The 17,007-nt window shown below is 32.1% G+C and overlaps 1 protein-coding gene across 1 annotated transcript; it reads left to right on the top strand.

The window, feature by feature from the left end:
• Nucleotides 1-14,671: 14,671 nt before the first annotated feature.
• Nucleotides 14,672-16,304, top strand: LOC149375458 (uncharacterized). The gene is made up of 3 exons (XM_089589133.1): nt 14,672-14,699; nt 15,161-15,678; nt 15,783-16,304. Exons 1-3 carry the CDS (start codon nt 14,672-14,674, stop codon nt 16,302-16,304), a joined length of 1,068 nt encoding a protein of 355 aa, XP_089445259.1.
• The last annotated feature ends 703 nt before the right edge of the window (nt 16,305-17,007 follow it).

Raw genomic sequence — 17,007 nt, 5'->3', positions numbered from 1 at the left:
ATTTTAGCTACGTTTTTTCAAGTGTATAGAATAATACGCATACATGTTATCTTACTAATATCTTACTAATATATAAAGCAAAGTCGTTAAAACCGTTGTAATCGCTAACCGCGAAAACTACTGAACCGATTTTGCTAAAATTTTGGACACTGATTCATGATACTTCCTAGATGGTTTTAGTATGGTTTTTATCCTTAAAAATTTAATAACAATGGCAATAAATGAGCTCAAAGTTTCTCAAAAATACGCCAACTTTTCACTTTAGTTCAGTAAAATCCGATAGGTGGCGTTGACATAAAATCAAAGCTACCTTTAACATAATTAAATAAGTGTGGTAATAATACGCTGGAGCGTCTCGAAGGTGATGCAGTTGTACTTTGGCAGTTCAACGAGCTGTACAAAGCATGCTGATGATAGTCTTGCAGCTAGGTATCCCGGTTACAGATGACACTCTTCTTTAGAGGGGAAGGGACCTAGGTATCCATTCTCCCTGAATCTCGTCAAGTGCAATTAAAAAAAAAAATTAATTCCAACCGATGCCGTCTCTGCCACAATACCAGGAGACATATCTAGCCAGAGCACAATCTGTACCAACTTTTCAGAGTTGTGTGGCAGTCCCACCATCCCACCTGGTGCAGTTAGAAAAATTGTGGCTACAAATATAAGCAAGGGAAAACAGCTCTAAGGGGCACGGGCATCCACAACGGCTACCTGCTTGTACGTCGCGTCCCCAACGCGCTTACCCACATCTTCCCATCTAACGATGAGCGGTTGGTTATCCGGGGAATGACACGAGTCGAGATATTCTTTGGTCCTCCCTACCTCCCTCCGTCACAGTCTCTGTACATCGAGACTCCTAGGGTAAGAATCAAGCAAACCGTAGCCAGACCTTCATCATTAGAAATAATAATAAAGAATAGCCTGAAAGTTTCACCACTGGCGCTTTTTAGGCCCATTATAAGTATTTACTTTCCCTACTTAACCATCAATTTCATCGGTTTTTTTTTAGAATCCACCTAAGTGTAAACTACCTTGCCAACAAATACATTTTTATTACCATTTCCGGAAGTGATTCTTCGACTGAAAGACTATATTAACTAAAGACAGGCACTATTAAACCAAGTCAGCCATTCACTAGCAGACGCACAACGTCACCTGCGGAGTTGTTCTTCGAAAGGCTGGAAAACCCGGTGACCGACAATCCTATACTATCCTCTTGACTCTAAGCATTCAACCAGGAATCACTAATCCTCTCCAAGGTCTGCGTTGGGCAAACCTATAACAGCTATGAAGAAAAAAAAAACTCGAGCCAATGGGACATCCTCCACTGAACGAGTATCACTAACCAATTTCCCCATCTAGGATCACCAAAACAACTGAATCTGCAAATAAAATAGGTGCTTTAGACACCAACATCTTTGACGTTATACCAGGAGACGTTGGAAAAGAGCACTACAACTAGCCTCAAAGCCGACACAAGGGGCTGCCAGTTATTGATATTATTATTATTATTATTATTATTATTATTATTATTATTATTATTAATGTTATAACTGTTATAATAATAACTTAAGTGAAGAATTACAGAATTAGGAAATTTGTATAAAATTTTTCTTAAATGTAAAAAACCGTTTTGTACGGCAAAATATAACAATATTATTCTAAGCATCAGGGGTATTGCACTGCGAGATTTTTAGAACAAAGTTATTCATGTCACGTTACTCGGGGGACTGGAATTCTAAAACTGACAGATTTTTTTTTTTTTGAAACGAAAGTGGTTTACCTAGGGTCTATTCCTCTTAACTTTCCCCCCTTACCCCGTCCATCTCGTCACCTGTTCTCTATACACTTCCCCTCTCCCCACTATTTGTATATCTGCCAACCATCTCGTACTTTTCTGCACACTTTTACCCACCATTCCCCCTCACACTGCCAAGCAATTAATTTTTGAACAAGTTTGAATTCTATTTTCCCACAATAGTTTTTTCTTCACTTTGAATTTTTGTCTTTTACAATTCTAAAAAAAAAAAAAAAAGAAAAAAAAAAATAAACATGTAGAATAGAGTTGAAGAACGTATCAATTGAAGAACGTTTCAATGGTTTTTAAAGGCGCTTATTTCGAATTCGACAAACAAATTATGTTACATTATCACATAATTACATAAATAAAGTAATTCATTAAATCAATTATTAATAAATTATGTAAAATCATTATATAAATATATTTTGAGTTTCATATCACTTTAATGGTTTTTATGGGCACTTATTCTTAATTTGATAATTTAATAATGGCACAATGTCTTTAAGTAATATTATAAAAATTAAAGCAAAAGTTGTATAAATGGGCTATAAAATCATAAAAAAAATAAGTGAAAAAAAAACTTTTTTTTAAATTGATAAAATGAAATATAAATATAACATAAACTAAAATAACAAAAGACATGAATAAATACAATTGAATGGAAAAAAATGAAATAAAGAAGGGGATGAAAAAAAAAGTTAAAATATGAAAATAAAAAAAGAAATTAAATAAATGAAATACAAAAAAATCAAAAAAATGTAATAAAATGAAATATGAAAAAAAATAAAACAAGAAATGAAAAAAAAGAGCACAACAAGAGATAAAGAAAAAAATAAAACAAAAAATTAAAAGAAAAAAAAACAAATGAAAAAATTATAAAGGAAATCAAAACAACAAACCAGGGGGTATTAATGGGTCATGGGACCCACGGTAAGAACGAAGTTCTTTAAACATGAGATGGGTATAGACACAATTTCTCAGGTAACAAGGGAGTCGCCAGACCCACAGGAAGAATGAAGCTCTGTAAACGTGAGTACTGCATTTATGTTGTTTATTAGAACAAAAACTTGAAAAACGAATAAAAAAAAAAAAACAGCAAGTAGTTTAGTACTCACGATGGCTGAACTTCGTGAGAACGTCGAGCATAAATACAGTACTCACGAAGTTCAACCATCTTGAGTACTATACTACTTATCGTTTTGTTTTTTTTTCATTCGTTTTTCAAGTTCTTATTTTAGTAAACAACATGAATGCAGTACTAACGTTTACAGAGCTTCGCTCTTCTTGTGGGTCTGGTGACCCCCTTGTTACCTGAGAAATTGTGTCCATACCCATCTCATGTTTAAAGAACTTCGTTCTTACCGTGGGTCCCATGGCCCATTAATACCCCCTGGTTTGTTGTTTCAATTTCCTTTATAATTTTTTCATTTGTTTTTTTTTTTAATAATAATGAGACACTTGAATATGTAAAGTATTTACCTGACTTAAAGCACCTGTCTCATTTGTTGGTAAATTACCATCTTTCCTTACAAACAAGCTTAAGTTTTTATGTACATCATCTTTCAATTCCTAATAAACATTTATACAACAAGTTGTTAAATATTTTTAAAAAAATTTATAATTAATTAAAGTTAATACAATTACCAATAAATATTTTGAAAGGTTAACTCCTTTTAGAGCAATTAATTCATAAGTTCCATCTTTGAGAAGACCAGTCGCATTATTGAATGGGATTGTGGGTATTGACACCGTCGCAAAGCTGGTGAAACAGCCTGCATACATCGAAATAACGATAAATGATGTCAGATAGAGCGATATCTTGGCAACCTTTAATGAAATAGGACTCAATCGTACATCTGAAAATTTTTTAGAATTAAAGGCGGAGTCGATTTACAATTCTTAATAATTATTCAGTGTTTAAAACTATTTCGATTTTAAGGTTTTGGAAATAGGGTTCGCTGAAATAGCTAAATAAGTAGAGTTATTCCATTATGGCTTACATAAGCAGTTTTTAAGCAAAATAATTTATTTTGCCTGTTTAGAGTAAGCAAATTTCCTCTTAGCTTTTTGGACATCTAGCTGGTAGACACTTATTGTTGTAACAGTTTATTTTTAAACTAGATTTTCGTAGAAGAATTCTATTTTCTAGTTTAAAAGCATCATTTGAACAAGATGTATGAGAGAATTCAAAAAACACGTATTCTTTACCCATTCTTATACCACCATATTTATATTTTAAAAGTCGTTATGATAAAAAAATTTTAAAATACATACAAACCTAAAATTCCAACGTAGCCCTTTCTTACCATTTTAAGGAAAGCAATAACGTTTCGTAATAAAATTTTTGTTGTAACATTAGTAAAACGATACTTAACATAGTTTACAACAATTCCGGAATTTAAATATTTACGAATGTCCTTTCAATTTACTGGGCCACATAAATTGTGTTGCTTGTCAAATAGTTTATGCGTACGCATTAATAAATCATGAATATGCCATTTATCTTTTTACATATTAAACGTTTCTTTAGTTAAGTATTAACTTACTACAGCAGACCCGATTGGAATAACCCTACCATAACCTAATCGTATGACATAAAATAGTTTTTAATAATTATAAAAATCTTATGTAATATATTACCAATTCATCAAAAAAGTTGAATATTAGAGTTCTAGAGAAGAGTCTTTTCAACAGTTTACCTTCAAATTCCTGATGACAAAAAATCCTCCATGTAACTAAGAAACCATCGGATAGCTTATGTATAAAACTTCTTCTATCATTACTCATTGTTATAATTATAGAACATAATATTGATGAAATAATTATGACTATAATTAAGTAAAACCAGATGTTCTTGTTGAAAACCTTTTTAAAATCAAGTATTTTTCAGCGTTGTAAATGCACAAAATTATAACAATTAGAAATACAAATTATTTTACCTCAAGATAAGCATGCCATTGGATGTCCATGGTATCTGGTAATTTATAAACAAACAAATCTTGTTCATCTGATAGTTCAATCGTAATATCCCTTTTATCTAGTTTTTTTTGTGATACAAATGTGCCTTCAAGGATGCTACTGTCATTTAATGATTTAGTAGAATCACTTGATGTTTCATCGTCGTCCTTAGTAATATGAGAGACATCTTTATACGTGACAGATATTCCTGTCTTTGATTTTAGGTCTTCAATCATTCGAGCATGAAAAGTGGAAGGCTACGAATAATACCATAAAATAAATTATCTTTTGAAGTGTAGTTGTTGTTATTATTATTATTATTATTATTATTATTATTATTATTTTTCTTTTTTTTTTTTAACAAAATTTAAATCAAACATATTTTTTACCTTCGTGTATATTGTAATCGAAGCACCTGTAAAGTTTTTCCGTCTCTCTAATAAATTTAGACTTTCTTTTGCAATTAGCCCAGTCCCTTTCTTCCACTCCAGAAACTCCTCAACTCGTATCCCAGCCGCGGGACTGACGGCGTACCATTCTTTAATCTCGTAACTATTACCACATTTGACAAGTACTTCGCTTGCAAGATTCAAGTGTAGATAATTTTTTTTCGGGTGTAAACAGATACTATGAATCTCTTCAGTAGTAGGTGGCTGCAATATAAGCAGCCACACGTGAGGTGATAAATTATTACCTTTCGAGAAATTTGAGAACTTCTTGAAATCCTCGTCAGTATTAATAAACGCGACGAAAAGCGTTTTGGAGTAATTTTTTATTTTTGGGTACTTTGCCGGAAGGTCTGGGATGGCAACGGCCACCGAGTAAATGAATTCACGTGAAAGTTCTCGCACAATTTTCACTACTGAATGTATATCTGTAGTTTCAAAAGAAAATTATTAATTTTTAATATTCACCTTTCCAATTAGTGACTTAACGCTTCTCACCTTCGTTTCCTTTATATACAATCCCTATACTAGTAGTTTTATACAGCTTTTGTACGTCAATCATTAAAGGCACATGATTTTCTATACTTTTAGTTGAACAAGACAGTATAAATGGAACAATGGCAAAAAAAAACACGAGACAGTATAACTTAATCATTCTAAGCTAAAAAAATAAAGAAAATATATATATATATATATATGTGTATGTGTATATATTATTCACATAGTTAAATAAATGATTTTAATAATGTATTTTACGTGGAGTTCTGAAAATAAGACTATGACATGTTTATCTCAATATGTTTTTAACTAGGATTTAAAATTTGTACAACAGTACTGATTTTGTTTTTAAGTCTTGAACAGAGTGGTCATAATACCTGTAAAAGACGCTTTTTTATTATTTCTTTTTTTAAACATTTGTCACGATATTGCATGGTAAAGTATGAAAAAATACAGTTTTAACTGTGAATTAAATATGTTGTTGAGTACCAACGTGCTTCGATCTTAGAGACTTTTTCAGACAGGTAGTGGTATTCGATACAAGTTTTTTTGATTAAACAAAAGGGTTATAGTGAGTTTTTACCGGATATAAAACAAAGTGCATTAAAAAAGTTTTAACTTGATGGTAAATAATAAAAAATATTAGTGTAAAAATTTATATGCACTTTGAACTCTGAAATTTAACAACCATTAATAATAAAGCTAAATTTTTAGATTATTTTGAAATCAAATGCTTATGAATTCTATTCCTAATTTTAAGAGCTGTTTTGAACAATTATTTTTTTTTTTGCATTTTTTAATTTGATTTTTTTTAAAAAATAAATAAAAAGATTTAAGGTGTCTAAATAATAAAATGAACGAAATAGCAAGACAATAATATTTTCAGAAAATTTTATGTAAGAAGGATCGCAAAAAAATAGAGTCTTTGATAATTGATAGAGAATATTGTCAAGGCAAGCACCAGGCATAAGAGACGTTTCGTAATTGCTGTAATGAAACTCGTAACCAGGTGAAAACTCTACTTGGTCTGCTGAAGTCGCAATAAACGTTTAAAAGTTGAAAAATTACTAATTTAAAAAGAGTGCATTTTTAATGTCATCCTTATTACAGGAAAGTTTGGTTGCAAGTATTACGTTACGTTACATCAAGACATCGCTGTTTTTATACAAATTCTTCACTCCTTTAATAAAGACAGGACAAAGTTTAATTTGAATTTACTAAAAAAAATTAATAAAAAGAAGAAAGATAAAAAAATGAAATAAAAATACAAAATTTAATAAATGATCTACTTACTTTGCATTATAAAGCTAATAAAAGTTTTTAATTAAAAAATTTGCCACTCTGTAATTATTTTGATAAAACAAGTACGCTCCATGATAAAAAACCAAGTATGATTTCGCCAAGAGTAAAATGAATCTATTTTCGTTAGAGACAGGACTTAAGCAAGTACTCACTTAATAAGTTGGCTCTTGTGACGTAAGAAGTGACTTTCAAGAGTTCCTTTTATTCAGCTCAGCACAGCTGAAATTGACTTTCTTTGAAAGCTGGAGGTTTGGATACTATAAACTTTACGGGTCACTTTTCACTAATAAACACTGATTAAACACTGGGCTCCTATGTCAAACTAGAGAGATAATATCTTATTGAAGTGGTCACTTTGGGTTGAGGTGTTGTCTAGCTGACGCACTGTGAGACAGTGTCGTGCTAGCGCTGGACATTTAAGGGCTAAGGTTTCGGAGTTATGTTCCCCACCACCAAAATTTTTCGGCCATCGAATAGGAAAAAAGTCACGCCCATGAAAACAGTCAACCCCTTCCTAACTTCCCCTCCTTTCGTCTTTATTTTTAAGCAGAGGAGGAGCGAGTCCACGTAGGCCAAGTTGCAAAGAATCAAAATTATGACAAAATTTTGAAGCAATCTATATTTTTCTTAAAGCTACTTTTTGTTTTTGACTTAATACTCACAACAATTTAGTTTTTTATAATAAACTTTATTATTTTTTAATGTATAAAATTATTTAATAACGCAAAAAAAAGTTACTAACTAAAATTAATTATCGAACAATTCACTTGTTTATTTATAGCGGCATAGATTTATGATTTTTTTTTAAATTAAAGTCTTATGAGCGTATCTAATTTATTAAGTTATTCATAACGCCTTATTACACAACTGTTTTTGAAAAAACAAAATAATGTCAAACATACATCTTAGTAGTTGATTATTGTGGTATTTACTTAATCAAGATTTATGTTTTAATTAATAGTGCAGAATCTAGTACACACCAACTTAAAGTTTATTATCATACAAAAATTGTCACTTTTACATTCATGTGAGACTTAAACATGTAACAGCTGTTCCAGAACACCGTACTTTCTCAGACAAAGAGTATTACAAACTCATCGTATTCAGCGTAACATGTCATCAATATGATGCCAACACGTATTACTAAGCTAGCCAATAAATTGAACTGCTTCTAAGGTGTCTATTAGCTTGCTAGTCGTGGCTCAACGTTAAATTTTTTATTCAAGATTAAAATTGTGATTGCATTGAAATAAATGGACAGTGTTGTGTAATTATTACTTTTTTTATGAAAGCGTTATAATGCTCAATAATTCGTACATCAAAATTTTAACCTATTTGTCAAAAATATAGTTTTTTTGCATAAACCGCTATTGAAACAAGTTACACCAGATGTTGTAACTTTTGAGTTTTTCTTTTAATATTTTTAAAGCAAAAATTCAAATGTTATTGATACATTGAATACTACTTTTGTGTTGTGTAACTTAAGTCTTTTTTAAATAATATCTTAGGGCATTCCAAAATATATGACAGAAATATTTCTTTTTGCTCGACCTCTATCTAATGTGAACTGTGATATCTTTGTATTTTGGTTTATGATAAATGCAAAAATTGAAGCAAACTCGTACCCCAGTATTAGTAATATCTCGAAACCTCTAACTGTTGTTTTCTTCCTTATTGACTGTGAATTCAATATTATAATGGAGGCTGTTGATAATTTTGACCAATATTGGCAATTGTCTTTGTAAGCCTTAAAAAATATTTTTAAAAATTGTCTAAATATTCGTGTCAGCATGATAGATTGTGGCTTGATTGATGATCCAATATGTTATTATGAAAGTTTATGTAAAATCTTCTGCTAAAAGTAAGCTAAGTAGGTTAGACATCTTTAAATCGTTTTTTGAAACGATATACTATTATTTTATCCAAAATAGTTTTGCTTAAGTAGCACAATAAATTCTTCGTAGTGTCATTTCTCATACATACGTCAGTTTTTTTTTTACTTAAAACTCTTTAATAATTCTATGTTTCTTGTAGATTGAAAAAACTAGACAACGAATTCTTAACTTCGGAAAAAAATCATGTTACTATTCTCACTGATTTGAATGTTTGAAATTTTTTAAATTTAAGCTTATAAACTTTAAATACTGTATGTACATAAAAATTTCGTGCTGTTGCTTACAATATGAATTAATTTGGGACTTTTTTAAGAAGGAGCGTTAATAAGCAACACTATTGGTCTAATATGATATAAGTCCATGGGATTTGATAAACTAATATAGTTTAGAACGTTGCGAATTGACGAGTATGACTGAAAAATATGGCAGTCTTTTAAAAATAAGACTATTTTTGTATACTTGAATTATGACTTACTGAAATTCGTCAATTGGATTGTTAGATAAAATGTGAAAAATATCTGTACATTTCTTTATTTAGCTACTATAGTCGGTTTTTTTGCTCTCGTTATAATAATGATGTTTCTCCTTAATTCTTTTTTATGCTTAAAGCTAGACTTCGATATAAACTATTGGGTATTATTCGGTTTGTTCGTAAACTCATAGAATTAAAACTAAATTTTTTTCATAATAGTATTAATCATCAGCTTTTCTTGTAAAAGCATCCTTTTCCACACAATTTGTTGTCATAAACTCTTTAGCATTGTAAATTAATCCAAAAAAACTCAATTTCAAAATTTTTTTCCACCATAATAAAAAAAAAAAACTGATTAAAGTATTCGCGTCTGTATGTATGGTTATCTCGGCTCTCACATACACTGTTGTTATTATGATAATTGCTGTTATCTTTTAAGTGTCTCTGACATTAAAAATCTATTGTATTCTAAATTTCTAGATTTTTTTCTTGATATTCTATTTTTTATTGACTAACTTATTTACTTTTGGTCCTGTATTTTAATTCATGGTATGAAATTAAATTTTATTTATTTAAAAAAAAAGTTCTGAGTGTATCACTTTTAAGTAAAAACTTTAAATAAATCTTTTTCGGCACGTGATCTTTCTATCTAGTTTTAGCATCCTTTTCGACAGCTGCATTGTTGTGTGTTTGGTCAAAAAGCTGTCCAAATTTGTTCTTTTGTCAATGCGGTGAGTTGTTAGTTCTACTCTGATGTAGATGTTGTAAAACAAGATAGTCTGTTTGCACTTGATTGAAAAGCTAGTATTCACGCTCTTTAAATTATTAATTGTTGCGGTCTTTACTTAATGAAGACCTATTTTTAAATAATACTTTAGGGAATAAGAAATATCACAACCGAACGTTTAAAAAAATGTTTAGTTTGTAAAACGTTCAGACAGACGGAAACCGTGTACTGAAACAGCTGTTACTCCTTATGTTTCAACATAAATAAAAGTGTGAAAATTTTAGAGTGATAAATGTCAAGTTGTCTTCATTATTTCCTTAACCGTACACTTTTCATGCTTGAAGTAATACTTTTTCGACAAAAGTGAAATTTAAGAAATGCTGAAGTCTTAAAAGTACGGTAATTTCGAAATTTTTCATGCACTTTATAAATTTGACCTTATATTTATGCAGCAGGTACTAATATAAATGTAACTTGATATCATATAATATATAATTATTTATTAACTAATTATTACACTATGAGTAACTTTGTAGTAAAATTAGACGCTGTCTCATTGTTTAATTATTATTATATATAATATACTAAGGATTAGAGGAATCTGGGTGTTAAGCTATAGCATTATAGTTATAACTAAAAATCTTTTTCTTACAAAAAAGTGTCATAACTCATATTTAAGAAAATTTAAAATGAAATTCTAGCTTGAGTAGTTTTTATGTTTTACTTCAGTATGATTTTGATATTTACTGTAAGTGAACATATTATAAGTGGGTTAATGTCACGTTTAAAAATGTTTCCTTACACAGAATCAACATTCTAAACAATTTTTTAAGCTTTACTCTTTTTCTGTCAATCAATACATATTTTTGTATATGAGAGCTATTATACATAAAACTTTTATCGTCAAAGAAAATGTGTCTTGAAATGAGTAAGTGGAAATTAACATTTAATCAAATTAAATACACCAAAAAAAAACAAACTGACACATTAATAAAAGCAGATCTTATTCACAACATAATCACACTAGATTACTTTCTTCCTGAAAATTTCTTTGTTCCTCTTAATAATCGTAAGTATGAACGTTCCTAGCAATTCAGTGGAATAAAAAATTTAATTATGCCACATCGCATATTCTACTTCTAAATGTGGGACATTTGAAAACGATGACAAAAAAATTTACTATGGAAAATAACAAAAATCTTACTATCACATTCTTTACTATGTTAGACATGATAATTTTTATTAAGCCGCGTAATAATTTTTTTGAGGGCTGCTACATAATAAAAATTGCTTAAAATATAATAAAAATTACTTTAAACGTAATAATTTGCATTATTAGGTGGGTATGTATAAGCTCTTCTAAAAAATATGATGGTTTTTAGTACAGTTATAATACTTTTTTCAACACTATTTTCCTCAGTGTGTTTATTTCAAAGTATATATTACATACGTTTTTCAAGCCATAATCTCAAAAGTTAAGAAAATGTGCGAATAGCAGGTGGTCCCAAAAACAGTAATAAATACCAAAATGAGGCTTTATTTTGTACGTAGATGCAAAAGACCCTCACTCAATAAACCCACCCCCTTTGCAACTGCGATTAAAGACATTTAATTATAGCAGCCCAATGCTTTTGAGGTTTTTCCTAAGCTCCCCCTTTCCACTCCCTTTACTTTCAATAGATCATCTGTATTTTCTGGCATACGACAAAGTAGCTACGCTGTTGAATCGAGAAAATACTCGCACCCCTTAAATATCATGTGTCAGTACTGACGCGTTCAATGAGTATGACAATTCAGTTTTACGACCTCCTGCTGCACAGCGCTGCTTATAATATATTAACGATTATCGGTACGTGCGAGGTACGTGTCCTGCAGGTGTTTTTGTTTCACACTTATCTTCCCTATAATCTTCCCTTTGAATTAGTCACTGCCCCATTGGTAGGTACATCATTTTATCGATCGAACGCACTTTTTTGGGTTCCTATTAGAAATTACAAGCCAGCGATTTGTAGATTTGTATAAGTTTCAATATTTTACTGTAAAGTAATGATGTTTTGATAATTACGAGACCATTTTTCTGAAAAAAAAAAAACAACAAAAATCGAAACTCCATATTAACCACAATCTAAAAATGAGTACTAAAACATCTGATGCACATGATACGTGACTCATGTTGATTGAAGTTGGAAAAAAAACATTTTTTTTACAATAAAACGTTTATTAGATAAATTTTTGTAAGGTAAGATAATAATTTTTTTTAATTTGACTGTGTACAGAAATGCATTTACGCAATTTACTATAATATTAAGAAGTTTCAAACATATTATGTTCTCTAAATAACATTGTAGTTCTAAAGCACTTTAGCATAATATTTAGTTTTACACGGTAAAATTAATAAAAAAAAAAAAAATATCGTTGGAAACTGTATGTTTTGCAACTCATCAAATTAAGTGAAATAATCGATGTTACTTGCTTCAAGGGGGCTCCTTCACGAAAGTCCTTAAACAGAGATATATTATTTCTTGTAAATAAAAGTCTACTGAATTTAATGGTGGTCTAAATTATATTTCGAATGGGTCGAAATTTTGAGAAATCTGAGCTCAAAGTTGTAACTATTAGCACGTGTTCCTATGGGGCAACGTGAAAAACAATTTGTTTTCGTTTATAATAAACCTAAATTGAATGTCCCAGCAGACTGAATATATACGTTTTGTAGATGAAGTCTTCCTCTGTAATATGCTGTATTAAAAATTGTGGATAAAGGACCATTTTAGCGAGATATTTGTGATGGAAATAAATAAATAATGTCCGGGAGGTCAGGAGGTCACGTGGGTAGCAGACGTACTTGTTCACGACATATATATACCATATTCCTATATATTACATCGCTATACTACACCAACACAGGTGGTCTGGTTTGGTGGCGTCATAGAGGTATAAGAATAGAGGAGAAAAGGGGACGTGATATGCGACAGCAGAATTCGCTACGTAACGGGGCATCTGTCTTTGTCTGGCAGTTGTGTTATTGGTCGAGTCATACATGAGATTGAATCAACTGTAGGATCCAGAACGAAGAAGTAGCCAATAACGTGGCTTTGGCAACAAGGACAGATGCCCCGTTTGACTTAGTTATGCTGTCGCTGCCGCTAATGGGTTAGTATAGCGCTTTTCCCCTCTATTCTTATACCTCTATGGGTGGCGTACCCTCGTATGCACTAGACTGGTCAAAACAATAACTAATTTTTCGTACAAAGTTAAACTACACACATAAATATTATTTTTCCCACTTCATGCGTTATTAAAAATATCATAATGATTTTCAGACACATTTGTTTATTAAAAAACAAAACTTTATTTTTTGTTAGTCTTTGACCTCAGCAGTAGTCGTAGGAGCCCCCTTAAAGAAGTGCATATATATATATATATATATATATATATATATATATATATATATTTATGTATGTGTGTGTATGTGTGAATATATATATATATATATATATATATATTTAAAATCATTACTACGATTTCACAACCTTCTACTTAAAATTAAAAAAATATTGTTTTTATACTATCGTACATAATTTTCTTTCTTAGATTGCTGATACTTCTATAATAGTAATTGCTAAAACTGAGAGTTGAATTTAAGTATTAGTTATAGGTTATATTCTAAAGCTAAACTAAGGTAGTAATTTTGTCACTCATCTTATGTGTATATTAAATTAAATAAATCTACTTTTCTTTTTTTATTTTGTAAAAATACTGTAATTTTTTTGAAAAAAGCTTATTTGCACTTTAAACATTTTTCGAAACATTGAAAAAAATAGCATCACAAAATAAGAATCAAATAATTCACTAGCTACCACTTAATTTTCAAGTAATAAACATTTAATTTGGGGTAGAAAAAATACATAACAGCAAAGCAATGAACAGACAGAACCAAAATAATGTAGTTACGCACTTGGCATCCATTGTTAGATAAGCGTATTAGAATCTTTTACTGTCTACTTAAATAATACGAGTACAAGCGTATAAATCCTACGAATTTTCTTCAAGATCGTTCCTGAATTCATGTACAACTATAATTTAAGATTTAATATGGTTAAAAACAACATTGTGGTGATATAATAAGGAATAAAAGCAACAACAAAAAGCAACGTCAGCGGCAGCTTCAATTTAACGCTGATTCTACGTATAGCGTTGTAATACAAGATGTGTTTATGTTTTCCCTATATGCTGGTGACTTATTCATAATACTTGAGAGTGTATTTTTGTGTGGAAACCTACTTTTTCTGTGGTAGTTCGTAAAAAAATTTTTCTGGAAGTAGTTAGACTCTACTGATGTTGTATTTTACAAATCTGGCTGTATCAAATGTGGGGGTAACTTCATCGTTGCAGCTATGGCCATCGAAAAAATTATCACTTATAAGATGTGGTTACATCTGTTTGAACACACTTTAATTCTTAATCTCAAAAGTGCCGAAGGCTTAGATTTTTACGCTTATTGCCACAAGTTCATGCAAAGACGTACCCAAAAAATTTTAAGAGACTTTAAAGGGATGTATTAAATTAAATATGCTCGAAAGACCACCTTATTTTACAGGTATTTTCGTCAATTTAACTCGTGGCAGAGTTCCACTTGACATCAGCTTTATTAAAATTCCCTCAAGCTTTTAGAATATAGCATTTCTTTCCTTATTTCTCTCAATAATGTTAATTACACGTTTATTTTTAATAAGCAAGCAAATAGGCTGGCCCAACTTAATTTATTTTTTAAAAACTGCGCATTGGTGGTTTTCTTCAGGGGCATCTTGATTTCCTGGGCATTCAAAGCTCGTTTTATTTTTCACTTTGCAGCCATGAAATACTATGATTTTCAAAGGCTAAAAGATTCCTGTTAATGTCGTTCTCTTTTTACTGCGTCGAAGTTGTACCATTAAAAATTTTGAGAGTTAAATTTTACGCTAAGCTCATGCACTCTGGCCCTACCGAAAATTTTGAATCCATGCCTGTTAAACTTGAAAAAATATGTGAGACTTTTGCACAATGTCGTCAACGATGCAGCGAAGTACAACCTCATCGTCAGCTTACTTGACAGCGACGCCATTGATCAGCTTGCAGACATCATCAGCGACCTGCCTGAGACTGACAAATACACGACAATCAAAGAAGCAATTCTCTCTAGGACGTCCGATTTGCGCGAGAAGCAGCTACAAATGGTGCTCTCAGGTCTACAGCTTGGTGACATGAAACCATCTCAACTATGGCGCAACCTCAAAAGCCACGCTAGTGCCAACTTTACAGACGAAGCCCTCAAGGTCAGGTGGCTAGACCTTTTACCGCCTAACGCTGCCATGCTGCTTCGAGTGCTTGAACACGCTGACATGCCCAAGCTCGCAGAGGCCGCTGATAAACTGCTGAAAACCGGAACCTCTGTAATGCCTGTGAGTCACGCACCACGTTCCATTAGTTTCCCTACAGGTCAAGCCGGACATCCGGACCTCACTCAGGAAGTCGCCGCCTTTAGGCTCGCAAAAGCGCACTTCACCGCGCTTACACGCCAGCAACTCGAGCAGCCCACGGTAAACAACAACAACAACAACAACACCAACAACAACAACAACAACGACAACAACAACAACAATAACAACAACAACTGTCATGGACGGAATTTCCGCTCCCACAGCCGAGGCCGTTCTCAGTCACCCGCAGCCACGCCAACCTCGCCTTCCCGGTGCTGGTACCACAACAAGCATGGAGCAGCAGCCATACGCTGCATGAAGCCCTGCTCCTACCGTGCACCCATCGCACTGGGACAGGGAAACGCTTAATGCCACCTTTGGATCAGGTGGCAGAGGTGAGCATACGCACCACTGAAAACCGCCTACACATGTGCGACAAGCGCATTAACCTACGCTTTCTCGTGGACACTGGCTCGGTCCTACTGCTCTTGCTAATGTCAACAGTCCGAGAAAAGCTACCACAGCAGCCAATCATGCTATACGCCGCCAACCAGTCGACTATCCAGACCTTCGGCACACACAAGCTGTCGCTCAACCTAGGTCTCCGAAGAGATTTCAATTGCACCTTCACCATTGCCAACGTGCTACACGGTATTATTGGTGCGGATTTTCTGATGAATTACGGGCTCTTACTCGATCTTGAAGCCGCAAGGCTTACAGATCCCCTCAGCGGCCTCGCCTTGTAGGGAGTCCTTGACAGGATGCCTCTGTAATCGGTTTCAACAGTCACTCATTTCTACGAAAACAGTAGCACCTTCGTACAAAAGTATGCTGAGCTGTGCAAAGAATTCGCAGACCTGTTCAAGCCAAGCAGCACTTCTGTCCAGCCCCCAGGACTACCAGTGAAGCACTCAATCAGCACCACAGGACGCCCAACCTTTAAGCGCCCTTTCCGCCTATCTGAAGAACGACTGGATGCTGCCAAAAAAGTTTCCGCAGATCTTCTGGAAAAAGGTATCTGGATAAAGCTACTTTTTATTTTTGATTTATTATTCACTATTATTAAATTTTTTATAACAAACTTTTTAATTTTTCAATCTATTTGATCACTAAGGTATGTTAGTAATGAAAAAAATTAGCCAGTGACTAAAATTACTTATAAAACAGTTCACTAGATGATTTACACCAGTTTATTGACTAAACGTTTATTTGTTTGTATTTTTTTTTATAAGAAGTTTAAAGCCCTGTAAGAGTAATTTATTCATCAAATGATTTTAAACACCGCTATAGTCATATATCTTAAAAAAAACCAAACAATGTCAACCATTTATTTTAGTAATCGATTGTGGTGGTCTTTATTTAATAAAAAACCTTTTTTAAAATGGTGGTAAAGAAAATAATAGAGACAAGAACTTGGAGTTTGAGAATACGTTTAGTATGTAACCCTCT

This window comes from Copidosoma floridanum, unplaced genomic scaffold (genome assembly GCF_036245765.1).
Source record: "Copidosoma floridanum isolate Cflo_tuat_1 unplaced genomic scaffold, Cflo_Japanese_pri ptg000007l, whole genome shotgun sequence".
Taxonomy (NCBI): Eukaryota; Metazoa; Arthropoda; class Insecta; order Hymenoptera; family Encyrtidae; genus Copidosoma; species Copidosoma floridanum.
Note: the sequence above shows the minus strand (reverse complement) of the source record. Positions and strands in the feature narration are given on the sequence as shown.

What these genes read in the sequence shown, in the direction of transcription:
- LOC149375458 (XM_089589133.1), top strand. Translation starts at nt 14,672, where the DNA reads ATGCTCGAAAGACCACCTTATTTTACAG. An exon ending in AAGACCACCTTATTTTACAG is followed by an intron (nt 14,700 to 15,160) that starts GTATTTTCGTCA and finishes TCAACGATGCAG; the next exon opens with CGAAGTACAACCTCATCGTC. An exon ending in AGCAACTCGAGCAGCCCACG is followed by an intron (nt 15,679 to 15,782) that starts GTAAACAACAAC and finishes CCGCTCCCACAG; the next exon opens with CCGAGGCCGTTCTCAGTCAC.